At 34.2% G+C, this 14,883-nt stretch overlaps 1 protein-coding gene across 2 annotated transcripts in view; it reads right to left on the bottom strand.

Moving 5' to 3' along the window:
* The window catches only part of STXBP5L (syntaxin binding protein 5L), a 388,157-nt gene that overhangs the window by 177,717 nt on the left and 195,557 nt on the right, over positions 1 to 14,883 (bottom strand). For both annotated transcript variants that reach the window (XM_047100036.1, XM_047100035.1), the window contains exon 9: positions 3,017 to 3,095. In XM_047100036.1, coding sequence (XP_046955992.1) covers positions 3,017 to 3,095 — 79 coding nt within the window. The remainder of the gene's footprint in view (positions 1 to 3,016; positions 3,096 to 14,883) is intronic.

Consider the following 14,883-nt stretch of genomic DNA (forward strand, 5'->3'; position numbering starts at 1 on the left):
GGTGGAGCAGAAATATAGCTATGTATTTTCATTTCCAGACTGTGGCCCATTTTGCCATAATACCTTTAAGCATTCTTAACTTCAGTGCTCCTCTGCTTTTTAGTCTTCTTGTGTTCTGAACAGTGGAACCACTGCTTTTAGAGGTGACTTTTTTTTTAATATTGTAATAATCACAACAAACACACAATGTACTAAGTAAAGTACACAGTAAGTGGGATGGCAGTAATTAGTATCTACAATATAGAATTATTTCACATTAGAATCTGAATTATTTATACACAAAGTTGGATTACCAATTACTAGAATATATCATTAGGATCAGTGGAATAATTTTAACAATGTGAAATATCATGGCTTTGATGATGAGAATCATGATAACTTCTTTCTATCAGGAAATCCATTATGTGCCAATCATCAAACTTATGACAGTACAAACTTTATGCATAATTTCATTTATTCCTCACAAACATCACAATGAGATAGGTATAATTGATGAGGCAATTAAAGTTTAAAAGAGTTAAATTTCAAGACCACATAGCTGTCTTACTCCATTTGGCAAGGATCTTTTTTTTTTTTTACTTCTTTTTTGCTTTTTGGGTTCTTTTTTTCTTTTTTGAGAGACAGAGTGCAAGTGGAGAAGAGGAAGAGAGGGAGAAACAGAATCCCAAGCAGGCTTTGCGCTGTCAGCACAGAGCTCGATGCAGGGCTCAAACTCACAAACCATGAGATCAAGAGTCAGATGCTTAACCGACTAAGCCACCCAGGTGCCCCCCCTTTTTTTTTTTAGTTTTTAGGTTTTCTTTTCTTTCTTTCTTTCTTTTTTTGAGAGAGAGAGAGAGAGAGAGTATATGGCAAGGATCTTAATAAGTATCTTACACTTGTCTTGAAATCCTCATTCCTAAAGTATCTTCTCTTCATGTTCACCTTTTCCTCTCTTTGTGTGCCACCATCCTATCATCACTTAAGCCCCATCTCACGTATTTCTTTTCCCAAGAAGAATTTTACTGATGTCTCTTCACTGTGCTCTTCCCCTCTCTAGGCTGGGTTAGATGTCCTTTTGTTGTGCTGTCATAAATGTACCTCGCATGTTACATGTAAACCACGAGTTTATGGCGTTACTTCCTCTACTAGACCATAATAGATTCAAAAGCAGGCAGTATTCTCTTTCATTTTAGTACACTAAACAAGTTGCACAGTGTGTAGTATGTAGTAATAACTAATAACTAATATATATATTTAATAATAATATATGCATATATATGCAATATTTATCAATATATAGTATATACATGTTTCCATATATAATATGTACATATGTTTCCATACACATAATACCTATGTAAAATGTTTCCATCCCTAATAATTAAATTTAAAATGTTTTAAGACTTTAATTATAAGAGTACAAAACTGTGGTCATTTTTACTACTTAAGCATAGTAACATTTGGCTGGACTAAAGAAGTATTAATCTATCTTATGTGTGGGGAGGTACATAAACTGTCATAAAAATATACTCATTAAAAACATATCTATCTATATAAACATATACGCCATATATGTTTATATATATAAACTCACTAATTAAAAATGGCCATAATTTTATACTATTAATTCTTTCAAAGAGCAGGTATAATCAAACATTAAATGTGATGAAAATTGAGGAGGGCACCTGTTGGGATGAGCACTGGGTGTGGTATGGAAACCAATTTGACAATAAATTTCATATTAAAAAAAAAAAAAGAAGGGGCGCCTGGGTGGCTCAATCCGTTAAGCATCCGACTTCGACTCAGGTCATGATCTCATGGCTTGTGAGTTCAAGCCCTGCGTCCAGCTCTGTGCTGAGAACTCAGAGCTTGGAGCCTCTTCAGATTCTATGTCTTTCTCTCTCTCTCTCCCTCTCTTTCTCTTTCTCTTTCTCTTTCTCTTTCTCTCTCTCTCTCTCTCTCTGCCCCTGCCCCGCTTACACTCTGTCTCTCTCTGTCTCTCAAAAATAAATAAACATTTAAAAAAAATTTAAGGGGTGCCTGGATGGCTCAGTCAGTTGGTTGTCTGACTTCAGCTCAGGTCATGATCTCCAGGTCTGTGAGTTCGAGCTCCGCGTTGGGCTCTGTGCTGACAGCTCAGAGCCTGGAGCCTGCTTCGGATTCTGTGTCTCCCTCTCTTTCTGCCCCTCCCCTGCTAATGCTCTCTCTCTGTCTCAAAAATAAATAAAAACATTAAAAAAAATTTTTAATTAAAAATAAATAAAAATAAACATTAAAAAATAAATAATAAAAATAAAAAAATAAATGAATCTATAATACTGAGAATACATTCCAGTGTGAGCATATAAGTAATATAAAGTAGTATTGTCCAACTCAGAGTTAAAATAAATTAAGGTTTAGGTCAAGAGTTGTAATTATAATAATTCTGAATGAGAATATTACCACTAATAATTACTGGAAGTAAAAAGAACACTGTTGATTTATAGGATAAGACTGCTATGTACACATGATAAAACTTTATTATATACTATTATTCAATTTTTTGTCTTAAAATTTAGTACTATTTTAATATGTTAATATCTAATATACATCAGTGATTATCTTTCCATCTAACTATAATCTTTCTAATTTCAGCATGTAAAATCCTAAAGTACAGAGACTTGGTTATGTATTTAATTCTATCATGTAAAATGCTAACAGGTATGTTTCTGCTGAATAAAATTGAATGGTTGCTACTTGTAATGTGTATGGCCCAAAGGTCCTACTTTGTTAAAATTAATTTGCATAATATTCATCTGAATATTCATAGAAAGTTAAAATAATTGGCAGTTGCTATTTGTAATATTCATAATAACATCATAGATATTCCTATTAAACAATAAGAATCATTATCATCAATGAAGAGGATCTAGCCCATTAATATACTTACATAATTATGTAAAACTTTAAATAATACATAAACATTAAATGTTATTTGCCTTTCCTGTCTGTTTTTGTATAATCTCCTATATTCCCCAAAGTAAAAAATGCATACCTGTTTCTACAGGTCTTGTATTCTACTTTAAGAATTGGCTTACAAGACTCAGATTTTCTTCCTTCTCTTTGACTTTTTCCTAAAGAAAGAAAAAGGATTTTGTTAAATCATATTTAAATTCTACTCATCCATGATAATTTCAAAAGTTTGACTAAAAGAATATAAAGAAAAGGGATAATTTTGTGTTTTGCATAGTAGGATAAACACAGTTCTATGCATCCAAACATATGTATTGAATTTGTAAACAATTTGTTGAATTCTAATAAAGTTATTTGTAAATTTATATCTGTATTGTTTTGTATTCTCCATGTATAAATCTAGTCTCATATAGTTATTTTAATTAACTTTTAAAATAAACAACTTTAAAATTGAAGACATATACACATACATACTCTTCTGCATAACGAAATGTATTATTATGAAAATCCATACTTTCAATGCAGAAAGATTTGCCATTTAAAACTTATGATAGACTATCAAAATAATTGTATTTTTGTCAAAATTCATGTAAAGGAAAGTCCAATACACAAAGAACACAGATGGCACATTTCAATGATATACTATATTTGCATAAAAATAGTGTCTTGTAGGGAAAGGTTTATGTTGTTTAGACTCCATGGATTTTGCAAAATGATCAAAAAGAGTAGGAAATGGACATAAAGCTACTTCTACATATAGCATCTTTCTAGTTATGCTTTTGCTTATAATTCTATGTCTCATTTTGATAAAATTGATGATTTTGAAGTATGTTTCTTTTTTATTTTAATAAGCACTCTTATTTATTCTTGTATTGCTACAACTGTTTATAGACACAGATACCTATTATGTAGAGAGATGTTTATGTGCATTTAAGTTTAAATTTTCAGGATAGCTTCAGAATGACACAGTCATAATCTAAATAGGATGTCAACATAGTTTTATTTAATTTGTTTAAAGGGCAGGGTATCAGCATACAACATACCTTATCTGCTCCATGGCATGCTTTCTAAATTTGCCTTTTCTTTCTTTTACCCTACGTCAACTAAAGAAGCAACCAATAATAAAATATTGGTCATGGGGCATTTGGGTGGCTCAGTTGGTTAAGCATCAACTTCAGCTCAGGTCATGATCTCACAGCTCATGAGTTTGAGCCCCACATCAGGCTCTGTGCTGATGGTTCAGAGCGTGGACCTGCTTCAAATTCTGCATCTCCCTCTCTCTCTGCCCTTCCCCTGTTGTGCTCTGTCTCTCTCTCTCTCTCCCCCAAAATAAACAAACATTAATTTTTTTTAAATATTGGTCATAATCATTCACATTATGAAAAAAGATTTTAAAGTATCTGTATTATATATAAAAAAGAATTGCTGACATGATATGTAGGTCATGATGCCTTAAAAAGAAAGAACTTTGGCTCAGGGACTCACTCTGAACAGTAGTCTTAGCGGGGAGGAACAGCTGGTTGGTGATTACTGGTTTGGGTAAGGTGGGAATAGAGAAAACTGAAAGAAATAACACTATAAGGAAAGAGACCCATTCTCCTCAGTTGATATCTTTTTCCTCCATTGCTTGTCTAATAATTGCCAATCCATTAATTAAATCAAAACCGTATATTTGCAGTTGTTTATATATACACGTATATAGGTATGTGTGTGTATATGTGTGTGTGTATGTATACATACACACACACATATACACAATGGAAACAATTACTGTTTTTCAATCAATATACATCAGTATCATGCACAGATTTCAGTAAAAAAGAACAGTATCTTAATTAATTATTTACTTCAATTTCCAACTCCAATAATTAATTTTTGGCTGAAGGTTTTCAACTTTGATTATATTCATTGCCTGTCAGTAATTGAAATATGCTTATATGTCATGTAAAAAATTGTCATAAAAATTACATTTATTGCTACTCTTTATGTTCAAAGTACTATACTAAATGGCAGGATAAAAAGGAATAACCATCAAGATGCTTAAAATTTACTAGCTTAAGCAAAACAAACATAAAACTGACAATATGAGGTACCATAAATAAATGAGTAATAGACATGAAGTGTTGAGAATAGTAGGAGTACATGAAGCAGTAGTTAAGAATATTATGGCTTTACTTTATGACAGATAATTTCCAAATGACTTTCTAGAAGCTAGATTAAGCATTATAAATAGGACTTGGGAGTCCCAGTCCAAGATGGTGACATAGGAAGACCCTGAACACACCCCCCACAGACATACCAAATCTACACCTACTTATAGAGCAATTCTTCCTGAAGAACTGAGGGCCAATTGAACAGCTTATGTACAACAAAAAATACACCACAAAGAGAACAGCACAAGAGAGGGAAACACAAACAAAGGGAACCTTCACCCCCAATGCTGTGAACTACAGTGGGGAGGGGTAGGACTAAGGGACAGGAAGCAGACTCATCTGTCCTGGGGCATAGAAAAAAAGTTATGGTTTAAAAGGGCAACTAGAATATAATGGAACCAGCCCTAGAGCACTGCCAAATGGGAAGGGGACTGAAACTGTCTTAGGGCTAGAGGGACTGGCAAGTTCCACTGTCTATGATAGCCCTCCACCTTGATAGTAAAGATGGGGGCAGGGTCCAGGTGCCATAGCTGGTCTGCCACCTCAGCAAAACCTGGGCCCCTAGCACATGCCAGCCCTTGATGACCTGGGACAAAGAAAAAAGCCACAATTTAAAAAAGCAACTAGCATATAGGGTACCTGGGTGGCTCAGTTGGTTAAGCGTCTGACTCCAGCTCAGGTCATGATCTCATGATTCATGGGTTCGAGCCCTGCATCAGGCTGTGTGCTGACAGCTCAGAGCCTGGAGCCTGCTTTGGATCCTGTGTCTTCCTCTCTCTCTGCCTTTCCCCCATTCTCTCTCTCTCTCTCTCTCTCTCTCTCTGTCTCTCTCAAAAATAAACATTAAATTTTTTTTTAAAGCAACTAGCATATAAAAGACTCCACCAAATGTCATGGAAGCTATTGAAACTCTCCAGGCAGACAAGCACCATGGTTTACATTCCCCTCTCCATCTTGAAAGCTTGCACAAGAGCAGAATCCAGGCACCCTAGCTAGCCTACTACCTCAATGACTCTGGGCCCCTAGCCCACACTAGCTCTAGCTATTCCACCAAGACAGCACCACTGTGGTGCACACTGGAATACTCCTTATCAGTGTTCACTACAGTTACAGCCCTTTTGCCAGAGTGATACATGGGCAAAGCACTCGAGAACACTCCAGGGCCAGGCAATGTTGACTCCAGACAATTCACCAGGCACCTCCTGCATGGAGCACCCTAGGACCACCATCCCTCCCTCTGCGTAGCTCACACTCTTCCTCAGTTCCAGCCTCTCCACCAGGGCTCCCCCTGCATGGATCATTCTGGGATACCCCAACTTGCACCAACTTCAGCTTTAGCCATCCTGCCAGGGCACCCTCAGCACAGAATGCCCCAGGAGCCCCCTCCCCTCCATCTTGCACCCACTTCAGTTTTAACTATCCTGCCTGGATTCTGTCTGTGTGGAGAGCCCCAGGACATCCCAGCTTGTACCCACTTCAGCTTCAGTCTTCCTGCCAGAGTACATAATGTGTAGGGTCCCAGGATAACCCCTCCCCCAACACAACTTATACCCACTTTAGCTTCAGCTGTTCTGACACAGCACTCTATGTGGAGAGCCCTAGGATCACCCTGGCCCCCACCCATTTCAGCTTCAGCTATCCACCAGAGAGATCCCAGCACAGAGTGCCCCGGGACCCAGGGTACACAATAGCCATAGCTCTGGCCAGCTAACCAAAGTCACCAGGCACTTAGTCTACACAGGGGATGGTAATACACAAGATCATTCCTTCAAGTTTAGAAGAAGTAGCTGTTTCACCTAACTCACAGATACAAAATTAAGCAAAATGAGGAGACAAAAGAATATGTTTCAAACAAAAGAGGAAAACAAAACTCAGAAAAAGAACTAAATGAAACAAAGATAAACAACCTACCTAACAAAGAGTTTAAAGTAATGGTCATAAAGATGCTCAATGAATAGGAGAGAAGAGTAGATGAACTCAGTGAGAATGTTAACACAAGTTTAAATATATAAGAAAAGCATCATCAGAGTTGAAGAATACCATAACTGAAATGAAAAAATCCACTAGAGGGAAGTAACAGTAGATTAGAAGGTGCAGAAGCAATCTGAAAGAAAGAGCAATGGAAAGCACCCAACCTGAACAGCAAAAAGAAAAAAAGAATTGTAAAAAATGATGATAGGTTAAAGGATACCTGGGACAACATCAAACAAACATTCTCATTATAGGCATCCCAGAAGGAGAAGAGAGAAAGGGGCACAAAACTTACTTGAAAAAAAATGATAGCTGAAAATTTTAATAACCTGGGGAAGGAAAAAGACATCCAAGTTCAGAAAGCAGAGTTCCAAACAAGATTAATCTAAGAGGTCCACATCATGACACATGAAAATTAAAATGTCAAAGATTAAAAATGAAGGGAATTTTAAAAGCAGCAAAAGATAAAATTCTTTTAGAATGTATTCACACTTAAGTGACTATCAAATTAATATAGACTGCTATATACTTAGAATATTATATATGAAACTCATGGTAACAACAAACCAAACACCTATAATACATACACAAAAAATAAAGAGAAAGAAAACCAGTAATTACACTAAAGAAAGATGTCAATCACAACGAAAGAGAGCAAGAGAAGAAAAAAGGAACAGAGAACTACAAAAACAGCCAGAAAACAATGAACAAAAGGGTAAGAGTACATACCTATTAGCAATTACTTTAAATATAAATGCTCTAATGCCCCCATCAAAAGACATAGGGTGGTGGAATAAATAAAAATACAAAATCAACCCATCTAAATGCTGCCTATGAAAGACTCACTTCAGACCTAAAGACACATACAGACTGAAAGTGAAAGGATGGAAAAAGATACTCCATGCAAATAAAAGCAAAGAAAAAAATGGGGCACAATATTTATATCAAACAAAATAGACTTTAAAGCAAAAATTGTAATAAGAGACAAGAAGACACAATGATAAAGGGGTTAATCCAACAAGAGGATATAGCAGTTATAAATATCTATGTAGCCGACACTGCAGCACTCAAATAAATAAGGCAAATATTAACAGACATAAAGGGAGAAATTGGCAGTAATACAATAATAGTAAAGGTCTATAACACACGACTTACATAAATGGATAGATCAGGCAGAAAATCAATAAGGAAATGGAGTCTTTGAATAACTTAACAGAAATATATAGAACATCCCATCTAAAAACAACAGAATATACATTCTGTTCAAGTGTACAAGAAACATCTCCAGGACAGATCACATGTTAGGCCATAAGACAAGTCTCAATAAATTTAAAATCATATCCAACATCTTTTCAGACCACAACAGGATGAAACTACAAAATTAGCACAAGAAAAAAATGTGGAAAAAACACAAACAGATGGAGGCTAACCAACATGCTACTAAGAACCAGTGGGTCAATGAAGACATCAAATAGGAATTTTAAAAATACATGGAGAGGAATAAAAATAAAAACATAGTGGTCCACATCTTTGATGGAGTAAAATCAGCTCTAAGTGGAAAATTTAGAGCACTGTAGGCCTACCTTAAGCAACAAGAAAACTCTCAAATAAATAATCTAACCATACACCTAAAAGAACTAGAAAATAAAAACAAACAAAGCCCAAAGTGAGTAGAAGGAAAGATAACATCAGAAATAAATTAAATAAAGACTTAAAAAATCAATAGAAAAATCAATGAAACCAAGAGTTGCTTATTTAAAAAGGTAAACAAAATTGATAAACTTTAGCCAGACTCATCAAAAACAAACCAAAAAGAGAGTGGGCTCAAATAAACAAAATCAGAAATGAAGGAGGAGAAGTCAGTAACAGCTGACATTGAAGAAAAATACAAAGGATTATAAGAAACTACTACACAAATTATATGTCAACAAAGTGGACAACCTGGAAGAAATGAATAACTTCCTAGAAACATAGACACTTATAGAAATGAATCAGGAAGAAATATAAAATCTAAAAAATCTAAACAGACCAATTAGTAGTAATGAAATTCAACAGATAATCAAAAAACTTCCAACAAACAAAAGTCCACATCCAGACTGTTTCACAGGTGAATTCTACCAAACATTTGAAGAAGAGTTAATATCTATTCTTCTCAAACTATTCCAAAAGATAGAAAAGGGAAAGCTTCTAAATACACTCTATGAGGTCAGCAATATCCTGAAAACAAAACCAAAGACACTGTGAAAAAGAAAACTATAGGGCAAGAACCTTGATGAACACAAATACAAAACTTCTTTTTTTTAATTGTTTAATGTTTATTTAGTTTTGAGAGAGAGAGAGAGAGAGAGAGAGAGACAGAGAGAGAGACAGAGCATAAACAGGGGAGGGGCAGAGAGAGAGGGAGACACAGAATCCAAAGCAGGCTCCAGGCTCTGAGCTGTCAGCACAGAGCCCAATGCGGGGCTCAAACTCACGAACTGTGAGATGGTGACCTGAACCAAAGTCAAACCCTCAAGTGATTGAGCCACCCACGTGCCCCAAGATACAAAACTTCTTAACAAAATATTAACAAACTGCATTAGCAACACATTAAAAGGATCATTCACCATCATCAAGTAAAATTTATTCCAAGAAGAATGCAAGGATGGCTTAATATATACAAAACATTCAATGTGATACATCACATTAACAAAATGAAGGATAAAAGTGATAAGATCATATCAATATATGTACAAAAAGTATTTGATAAAATTCAACATCCATTCATGATGAAAACTCTTAACAAAATGAGTTTAGCAGGAACATACCTCAACATTATAAAAGTGATATATAACAAAACCCACAGGTAACATCATGCTCAATGGTGAAAAACAGAGCTTTTCCTCTCAGATCAGGACAAGGATGTCCAATCTCGCCACTTTTTAACATAGTACTGGGAGTCTTAGCTTCAGCAGTCAAACAAGAAGAAGAAAATTGTTAGCATAAATTAATTCAGTAATGTTGTGGGATACAAAATTAATATACAAATATCTGTTGCATTTGTATATACTAATAATGAAGTAACAGAAAGAAAAATTAAAAAAAAAACAATCCCACTTACAATTGGCCTGGAAAGTATGAAATGTCTAGGGATAAACATAACCAAGGAGGTGAAAGACTTATACTCTGAAAACTATAAAACAGTGATAAAAGAAATGAAAGATGACACAAATGGAAAAATAGCCCATGTTCATGTACTGAAAGAATATCATTAAAATATCCATACTACCCAAAGCAATCAACAAATTCAATGCAATCCCTATCAAAATGCCAATAGCATTTTTCACAAAACTAGAACAAATAATCCTAAAATTTGTATGGAATCACAGAAGACCCCAAATAGCCAAAGCAATCTTGAGAAAGAAGAACAAAGCTAGAGGTATCACAATTCCAGATTTCAAGATTTACTACAAAGCTGTAATAATCAAAACAGTATGGTACTCACAAAACAAAACACACACACAAAAAAAACACACACCAAAAAACCCAACAACAAAAAAATAAAACAACACACATAGTCCAAGGAACTATAGAATAGAATGCCCAGAAACAAATCATGTTTATACGGTCAATCTATGACAAAGGAGGCAAAAATATCCAATGGGAAAATGACAATTCTCTTCAAAAAATGGTGTTAGGAAAACTGAACAGCTACATGCAAAAGAATAAAACTGTGCTACTTTCTTATACCATATACAAAAATAAACTGCAGATGGATTAAAGTCCTAAATGAAAGACCTAAAACCATAAAGCTCCCATAAGAAAAGATAGGCAGTAATCTCTTTGACATTGGCCTTACCAATATTCTTCTAGGTACATCTCTTCAGGTAACAGAAACAAAAGCAAAAATAAATAATTGGGACCACACCAAAATAAAAAGCTTTTGCACAGTGAAGGAAGTCATTAACAAAATGAAAAGGCAACTTACTTAATGGGAGAAAAATATTTTAAAATGATGTATCTGATAAAGGTTAATGTCCAAAATATATGAAGAAATTATACAACTCAACACCAAAAAAATAAATAAATAAAATAAAACCAATCTGATTAAAAAATACGCAGAGCACTTGAACAGACCTTTTTCCAAAGATGACATACAGATGGCCAACAGACATATGAAAAGATGCTCAACATCACTAATCATCAGGAAAATGCAAATCAAAACCACAATGAGAGGTTACCTTACACCTGTGAGAACAGCTAGAATCAAAAAGACTAGAAATAACAAGTGTTGGCAAGGATGTGGAGGAAAACAGACCCTACTGCACTGTTGGTGGGAATGTAAATTGGTGCTGTCACCATGGAAAACAGCATGGAGATTTCTCAAAAAATTAAAAATAGAAATACCATATGATCCAGTACTTCCACTACTGGGTTTTTAGCCCAACAAAACAAAACACTAATTTGAAAAGATATATGCACCTCTATGTTTATTGCAGTATTTACAGTAGCCAAAAATGGAAGTGTCTATCCATAGATGAATGGATAAAGAAGATTTGGTGTATGTATATATGGTCTACTATATAATGAACTATTACACCTCCATAATAATAATGAAAAAAGACACCCAATTTGTAAATGGGCTAAGGAACTGAATCAGTGTGTCACCAAGAAATATTAAAAATGACAATAAGCACATGAACAGATATTCAATATCTTTATTCATTAGGGAAATATCATTTAAAACCACAATGAGATATTATTGCATACCTACCAAGATGGCTATAATAAAGATAGATATTAACAAATGTTGATAAAGATGTGGAAAAGTTGGAAACCTAATACATTGCTGGTAAGTATGTAAAAGTCTGAGGACTCTGGAATACAATTTGGCGGTTCCTTAAAATGTTAAATAGGAGTTGTCATTTGATCCAGTAATTCGATTCTTAGGTATATTCCAAAGAGAAATGAAAATATGTGTCCATATAAAAGTTGTACGTAAACATTCACAGAATTATTCAGATAGTCAAAATATGAAAACAACCCAAATGCCCATCATGTGATGAATAGATTAAAAAAAGTGGTATATCCATACAATGGAATATTATTCACCAATGAACAGAAATAAAATACTTAAATTTGCTATGACATAGATGAACCTTGAAAAAATTATGCTAAGTGAAAGAAACCAGTCATGAAAGACTACATTTAATCGGAGTTCATTTCCACGAAATGAAATGTAGTCAAGTCTACAGACAGAGGAACACCAGCAGTTGCCTAATGATGGAGGACTAGTGATAAGATGACTGTTAATGAGTATGGGATTTCTTTTGGGGATGACAAAAATGTTCTAAAATTAGATTGTGTTGATGGTTGCATAACTCTGAATAAATGAAAAACCACTGAATTGTACACTTTAGTGAATTGTGAATTACATCTCAACAAATCTGTATTTTTTAAAAATAGAAGTTTAAGTTCTTTGAAGTACAGCATTAAACTTCAGAACAAACTATTTTCATCACTTATATCTCAGGATTTCTAGTTTAACAAAGTTTTGGGGATCTTTAAATTTACCTTGTTTTTATGGTTGCTAGCTCAATGACATTTAAAACACAGTACACACACACACACACACACACTCACACATGCATATACACACACACTTAAATAAATTTCTTTCATTTCAGTAAGAATTTATTTATTTCAGCAAGCATTGTTCAGGGCATCTAATCTTCCAAACCATCTATAATAGACCATTTCTTTTTGTTCAAATAATTTTCCTATTTTCATGTTTATTTTTGCTATACATATGTACATCTGATTTTTAAAAACTGTTATTTTTCTTGGGAACAAATTGAATTTTGAATTAATATGTGGGGAGCTAACATTTTATAATATTAACTCTACCCATGCATACATAGGGTATGTTTTTCATTTATTAAAGTCCTCCTTATGTCCTTTAGTAGAAATAATATCTCACTGTTATTTTACATTTACTTCGGGGATTCTTATGGATGCTATTTTTTTCATGGTTGTAATCATCCACTTTATTTTGTTTTGTATACAGAATTCTCATGTTATACTTAATAGTATTCCTAATTAGTTTTTATTTTTAGCTGTGAAATTACATTATTGAAAAGTAATTGTAATTTTGAACCCTCAAAACTTTTAAAAAATATTTATTTACTTTTGAGAGAGAGACTGAGAGCAAAAGCAGAACGGCAGAAAGAGAGAGGGAAACACAGACTCTGAAGCAGGCTCCAGGCTCTGAGGTGTCAGCACAGAGCCCGAAGCGGGGCTCAAACTCAAACTATGAGATCATGACCTGAGCTAAAGTTGGACGTTTAATCGACTGAGCTGCCCAGGTGCCCCAAAACCTCTAACCTCTTAAATGTCATAATTCTTTTTGAAGTCTAATTACATTACATATTGTTTTGAAGAAAATGTTAAATAATGGTGATAATTGTTGACATCTCTATCCTGTTTCTGAGCAACACTGTCACTATTAAGGATTAGATTGGATTTAAGATCATATATGTAGATTGTGTACGTGTGTGTGTATGTGTGTGCGTGTGTGTGTGTGTGTGTGTGTGTGTGTTTAGCTGAGGGCATTGTGATTGAATAATACATATGTGAAATCATTAAAATTTACTGTGAAAGAAAAATAATATCTGTAGTACTAGTGAAAACCAGCTACAACAAGGACAATGTCACCACAGTGCTAACCTCAAGTAAAATAGGTACTAAATTAACCTTGTTGGCTGTGGCCACCTTCCCTCTTTTCCTACTACTGTCCAATATGAGTGTCAGACAAAGCCTACTTTTGTAGTATAGAAAATATTGATTTGTAGAAAAATAATAAATCTATATATGGTTTCCCAGTTTAGGAAACACAATGGCTAAAGAAAAGGGGGGGTAACAAAATTATATTCTATACTATATTCAACATAATATCCATAATATGCATTATACAGTCCAAATTATTAGATATATGAAGAAGCAGAAAAATTTGAGTCATTCTTATGAACAGAGGCCATCTTCAAGGGGAAGCATATTTTGGTTTCATCAAAGATTTAAAACAACAATTATAACTAGACTCAATGTTTAAAGGAAAGGGAAGGGAAAGGAAGGGAAGGGAAATGCTCATAATGACTAAGCAGGGGAAATCTCAGCAGACAAATACAAAATATAAAAAGGTAGCAAGTGGAAAAATATCTAAAATAAAAATAACTTAAGGGACTTAATAGCTGAATGAAGATTACAGAGGAAAAAGACCAATGGGAATTATCCAATTTGAAATTCAGAGAAAAAATGATTAACAAAAAAATGGAGGCTCAGAAACATGTGGGACAATACCAAAAATTCTACCATACAGATAACTAGTGTTCCAAAAAGAGATGTAGAGAGAGGTTGGAGCAGAAAAACACATTTGAAAAAATAAAAGCCTGAAAATTTCCCCAATTTTGTGAGAGATATAAATTTGAAGAAGAAAACTCTAGGCATATCATAGTCAAATTATTGAAAATAAAAGTTATAAAAATTTTGAAATTAGCCAGGGGAAAACAACAAATTATATACAAGGGAACCAAATGTCAAAAACACCACACATTTCTCATTCAGAAACACTGTAAACCAGAAAATAATGGAACATTTTTAAAGCGTTCATTCAGCACCTTAAAAACAACACACACACATATACAAACTGTCAACCCAGAAATTTAAATGCATCATAAATGTGCTTCAAGAATAAAAGAAAAAAAGAGAAGAACTTTTAGATAAAGGAAGGTAAGTGAAATGCCGATTGATGTTGCTGTATCCTCAAGAACAAATGAAACTATAAAACTTC

Source organism: Lynx rufus, unplaced genomic scaffold, assembly GCF_022079265.1.
Source record: "Lynx rufus isolate CCGP_SWC_20201006 ecotype Redwood Valley unplaced genomic scaffold, mLynRuf1.p SCAF_5, whole genome shotgun sequence".
NCBI lineage: Eukaryota > Metazoa > Chordata > Mammalia > Carnivora > Felidae > Lynx > Lynx rufus.